At 62.1% G+C, this 4,948-nt stretch overlaps 1 protein-coding gene across 2 annotated transcripts; it reads left to right on the top strand.

The window, feature by feature from the left end:
- Nucleotides 1–245: 245 nt before the first annotated feature.
- LOC107054362 (serine/arginine repetitive matrix protein 2-like) lies at nt 246–3,721 on the top strand. 2 transcript variants are annotated; one of them, XR_005846543.1, is made up of 7 exons: nt 246–416; nt 732–823; nt 919–1,011; nt 1,253–1,377; nt 1,535–1,697; nt 1,789–2,499; nt 2,662–3,721. XR_005846543.1 is itself a non-coding variant. In XM_040663976.1 (6 exons), exons 1-6 carry the CDS (start codon nt 374–376, stop codon nt 2,152–2,154), a joined length of 882 nt encoding a protein of 293 aa, XP_040519910.1. In that variant the 5' UTR covers nt 246–373; the 3' UTR covers nt 2,155–2,568. The 2 variants fall into 2 exon arrangements, 1 of the variants encoding a protein (XP_040519910.1); XM_040663976.1 differs by lacking the exon at nt 2,662–3,721 and having other exon boundaries at nt 1,789–2,568.
- Nucleotides 3,722–4,948: the final 1,227 nt, after the last annotated feature.

Raw genomic sequence — 4,948 nt, 5'->3', positions numbered from 1 at the left:
TCAGATCAGAAGTGCTGGCGTGGAACCCGGGCTGCAAGTGTGGCCAAGGGACAGCTGCACTTCAGCATCTGCCGCGAGGAGCAGCGCCAGCAGGTTGAGGGAGGCCGTCCTTCCTCTCAGCTGCATGGCAGCACCGGGTCCTCACTCAGTGCTGCCTGCAAGGGCTGCCACCCTCTTGCTTGAGGGCCCCCAGCCACACCCCCACTGAGGCGGTGGTGACCGTGATGTCACAGTGCGTGTCAGAGTGCGCCCATTGTGACGCGCGAAGCTTGGAGCAGAGCAAAGGCTGCCGGGCTCAGCCCGAGCGTCAGTGCGGCCTGGCGAGGCGCAGAGAGAGCGGGGACTCTCGCAGTGCTCGCTGTTAACGCACATCATGTCCGATAGGAAGCGGAAGGCCTCCAGCTCGGAGGAGCCAGGTGAGAGCACAGCACCCCTGTGCACAGCTCCCGATGCCGGGCAGAGGGGCGCTGGGCCTCTGCCTGCGGCTGAGAGATGAGAGGGGAGGAAGGGGCAGGCAGGAGCTCCCAGGCAGGCATGGGGCTGGGCCCCTCTGCTCCTCGGCAAGGGGGCCCAGCTTGGGCTGTGGCTGCCTGGGGCCTGCCGTGGCCCCTTCCCCTCCACCGCCTCCAGCCAGCACGGCAGACACAGAGCAGGACCCTGGGGACAGCCCTCAGGGACGTCTGGTCCCGCCAGCTGCTCACCACTGCTTGCATTTGCTCTCTCCTCTGCAGTGTGTGCGCTGTGTGGCCAGGCAGATGTCGACCCGGACATCTGCGGGCACACACTTTTTGAGACTGGGATTCGTGTCCATGAGTTCTGCTTGGTGAGTTCCCCCATGGGCACCTTCCACATTCCTGCCGGGGATGCTCCCTGTCCTTCTGTCCTAATGAGATGCTGCTCTTTCTTTCTCTCCTACAGACGTCTGCCAACATCACGGCTAAAGCAAGACCAGGAATTGAGGTCCTCCCGCTTGCTGCCATCGCACGCAAGGTCAGGCAGGCAAACAAGAAGGTGAGGACCTGTACAGAGCAGGCAGGTTTGGGCCAGCAGGGGCTCACTCCAGCTTACTCTGGACCCAATGTCCAACTGCCTCCAGGACAAAGTCCTGCCCATACCAGATCAGCCCTGCCCGCCAGGCAGCTCTGTAGAGTGACACCCTGCAGTGCCCACATCCTGTGCCCTGCCCAGAGGTGTGGGGCCAGCCGTGGAGGCCCTCAGCCTGTCGCTCATGGGGCTCTTCTGCTCTTTCCAGCAATGCTGTGTTTGCGGCGAGAGGGGGGCTGCCGTCACATGCGCAGAGAGAGGCTGTGCACGCAGCTTCCACCTGCCCTGTGCCAAGGACGGGGAATGCATCACCCAGTACTTTGGAGACTACAGGTAAGGGCTGTCAGCAGCAGCCAAGCCCGGGAGGAACCCGCAGTTACACCTCCCAGCAGCCTGACAGAGCCAGAGCCAGGGCCTGGGGGCTCCTTCCTGGCCCCCTGCCCTCCTCGCAGCACTTCTCACCGTGCCCATCCCTTCCATCTTCCCCCAGGTCCTTCTGCTGGGAGCACCGCCCTCAACAGGCCACTCAGGAAGCTCCAGCAGAAGGCACCATCTGCCTCATCTGCTTGGAGCCTGTGGGGGACAGCTTGTCCTACCACACCATGGTGTGCCCAGCCTGCAAACACGTCTGGTTCCACCGGGGCTGCATCCAGGTAGGAGCCCACCCCGCACCCTGCAGGCACGCTCGGTGCTCAGCAGCACCAGGCACTGCTCATGCTCACCCTGCTTGTGCTTCTCCTGCAGCAACAGGCCTTGAGTGCTGGCACTGCGTACTTTGAGTGCCCCGGTTGCCGAGACTACATTCTCTTCTGTGAAGAGATGTCCAACATGGGGATCCACATCCCATTAAGGTTGGTGTCCTGCCCAGTTCTGCTGACGTTAAGGCTGCAGTGCTGGGCCTGCCCAGGGACTGGCTCAGCAGCCATGGCCCTCGGCTGTCGCATGACCGTGTGCCCCAGCTTCATGGAGAAGCTGGAAGCGGACATGGGGTGGATGAGATGGGATAACCTTGGATCTTGTGCTGGGCACACTGGGGGCTCATCGCTTCCCTTCCCTGCTCTTGTAGAGACGCATCGTGGGAGGACGAGGAGTCCTACGAACCACTTGTAGAGATGCACAGCCGCTGCGACGCCAGCCAGTGCCTTTACCACGGAGGCAGAGAGCAGGCACAGAGCAGGGGGTGAGTTACCTCAGCAGCTCTCTGGGGCTCTGCGGGAGATCTCAGCCTCACCACAGGCTGGGGGAGCAAGCACTGAGCAACGGGGACGTGCTGCGCCGGGAACTCCCTGGCTTGGATCACTTGGCCCTCACAGCCACAACCTCTTTGCTTCCGCAGGCCCTGGGAGCTGATCCTGTGCAGCTCCTGTGCTGCTGAGGGCACCCATCGACAGTGCTCCCACTTGAGCAACACCACAGACATGTGGGAGTGCACCAGCTGTGCTGGCCTGGCTACCGGTAAGAGGCAATCAGACGCGTGGCACCGCGCTGGGGCCAGGCAAGGCCTGGCAGCAACTGCTTGGGGCACCATTGCCAGAGTCTCTCTGCCCCAAGTGGGATGGCAGATCCCTCTGGGGCGCTGCAGCTCCAGACTCATGACCTTCCTGCCTCCCCTTACAGCCTCCAGCGCCGACGCTGAGTTCGCCGGTCCCAGCACTGCCAGCCAGACGGCTCCGGGTCCATCCAGCAGCTCCATGGAGCCTGAGACCTTTGGCTCCATGCCCGCCAGCCAGGAAGCGTTGGGGACATCACAGAGCTCCCAGCTGCCTGAGCACAGTGACCTGCCGAGCGTGCCTGAGACGGAGCAGGGGACAAACGGTGCACGTTTATCGGAGGACCGGGCTACCCCTGAGCAGCTGCGAGGACGCCGTGGGAGCAGGCGAACAGCAGCCCCCCGTGCTGACAGCAACTCCCACACATCCACCAGGCGGAGGGCATCAGGCTCCTCCAGGGCGTCTCCGGCAGCCGCACGCAGAAGACGGCGCAGGCAGCGAGGAAGAAGCCGCACACGAAGCCGCTCCCCGCTGCAACGTCGGGACCCGAGCTCCCAGAGCCGGCCAAGAAGACGCCGTGGCAGCAGGCGAAGGCCAGCCTCAAGGGAGCAGAGCGGCACCCGCAGATCAACAAGATCTGCAACATCGAGATCCCCGATGGCTTCCAGAGTGCCCCGACGCAGGGGACCGTCCAGGCAAGGAGGGCGGGCCCTCAGCCAAAGTCCTCCTCCAGGGAGACGTCGGGCAAACAATTCCCGCAGCTCACCCCAAAGAGGCAGCAGGAGCCGGGCCCAACAGCGGAGGCCATCCCGGGAATGAAGCTGCTCCCAGGAACAACATCAGAGACAAAGTCCCCACAGACAGCCCCCGAGTCTGCCTAGGAGCAGCCGTGCGCCAGCCGTAGAGTGGCCTGGGCTGGAAAGGACCACAATGCTCACCTAGTTTCAACTCCCCTGCTCTGTGCAGCATCACCAACTGCTAGACCAAGCTGCCGAGAGCCACATCCTGCTTGGTTTTCAACGCCTCCAGGGAGGCGGCATCCACAACATCCTTGGGCAAGCTGTTCCAGACTGTGTCACCACCCTTTGTGTGAAAAACGTCCTCCCAATATCCAGCCTAAACCTCCCCTTCCTTAGTTTAAAACCATCCCCCCTTACCTATCGCTATCCGCCCTCGCAAACAGTTGTCCCCCCCCTCCCGTCCCACCTGTGTGCTCTGGTCCCAAGAGTCCAACACAATAAAGATCAGAGATCCCCCCAACACGTGTGTTGGCTTCATCCTTCCCCGCTTCTGCTGACATGGGCAGAGGTAGGGACCTTGACAACAGGCTTGCCTCCTCCCCAACACGATCCCAGACTTCACTTCACCTGGCCCAGTCCAGGCTGAGCTGTGTTCGGGCCACATCCCCAGTGGGGCGCAGGGCTCACATTCCTCAAGAACCCAGGCCGCACTGGCAGGGGCAGCCCAGTTCTGGGCTTGTTTCTGGGCTGGGGGTGCCACCGTGTTCAGGGTACATGGCAGGTGCAGGGCTGCTTCCAGCTGCGTCACAGCTTGGGCTTTCGGTCCTGCACGTGGGCTCTGCTGCCAGGTCTGAGGGGAAACGTTTCTAAGCTCAGGGAGGGAAGGCTTAGGCTAGATGCCAGGAGGAAGTTCTTCACAGAGAGAGAGCTGAGGTGCTGGGATAGGCAGCCCACAGACGTTGTGGGTGCTCCATCCCTGGAGGTCTTTGGAGCTGATGACATCTCAGCAGGCTCTGCAACCGCTCCAACCCTCCAACGGAGGCGGCAGTTGCTCCGACTGTCATGACGGAGCCTGCAGCTGCTTCAACCCTGGTGACAGGCCCTGCCGTTGTGACGGGCCCTGTGGTTGACACGGGCCCTCTAGTTGCTCCAACCCCTGTGACAGGGCGCTGCAGCTGCTCCCGGCCCTGTGAGAGAACTCGTGTGGTTCAGCCACAGAACCCATCTGTGCCACTGCCAGATGCCTGTGTATACAAGAGTAAATGGCTGAAAAAGTCGGAGAGTTTAGAAAGGAAATAACCTTTCAGTAGGATGGGAACGGGTGAAGAGGATGAGAACGAAGCCGAGCCATCGCAAGAAATCTGCGGGAAACACTTCAGGGAGAGGCAGGGACCCGCAGTCCCCTCACAGAGTGCAAGCACAGGGGCTCTGAGGCGCTGTGAGCAGAGCCAGGAGTGCCGGGTCAGATCCTGAACGTACAAAGGCTCCTCTCAGGGGTCAAATCCTGAACGTACAAAGGCTCCTCTCAGGGGCCGTGCTCAACCAGGAGCGTGGCTGAACAGAGCCAGCAAACGGACTGTGGCACAGCCTCTGGTGCCGCCACGGCGAGCAGGGAATGCAGAATCTCCCTCCCCACTCAGGAGGCCACCTCACCTATTGGCTTCCTCCTCAACA

The sequence above is a fragment of the Gallus gallus genome, chromosome 1, assembly GCF_016699485.2.
Source record: "Gallus gallus isolate bGalGal1 chromosome 1, bGalGal1.mat.broiler.GRCg7b, whole genome shotgun sequence".
NCBI classification, from domain to species: Eukaryota; Metazoa; Chordata; class Aves; order Galliformes; family Phasianidae; genus Gallus; species Gallus gallus.
The sequence above is the reverse complement of the archived record's forward strand: the minus strand, read 5'-3'. Positions and strand labels throughout refer to the sequence as shown.

Bases quoted from the DNA above. Each gene is read 5' to 3' on its own strand.
- LOC107054362 (XM_040663976.1), top strand. From the start codon at position 374: ATGTCCGATAGGAAGCGGAAGGCCTCCAGCTCGGAGGAGCCAG. The intron at 824-918 runs GTGAGTTCCCCC...TCTCTCCTACAG, and splicing joins GTGTCCATGAGTTCTGCTTG to ACGTCTGCCAACATCACGGC. The intron at 1,012-1,252 runs GTGAGGACCTGT...TGCTCTTTCCAG, and splicing joins TCAGGCAGGCAAACAAGAAG to CAATGCTGTGTTTGCGGCGA.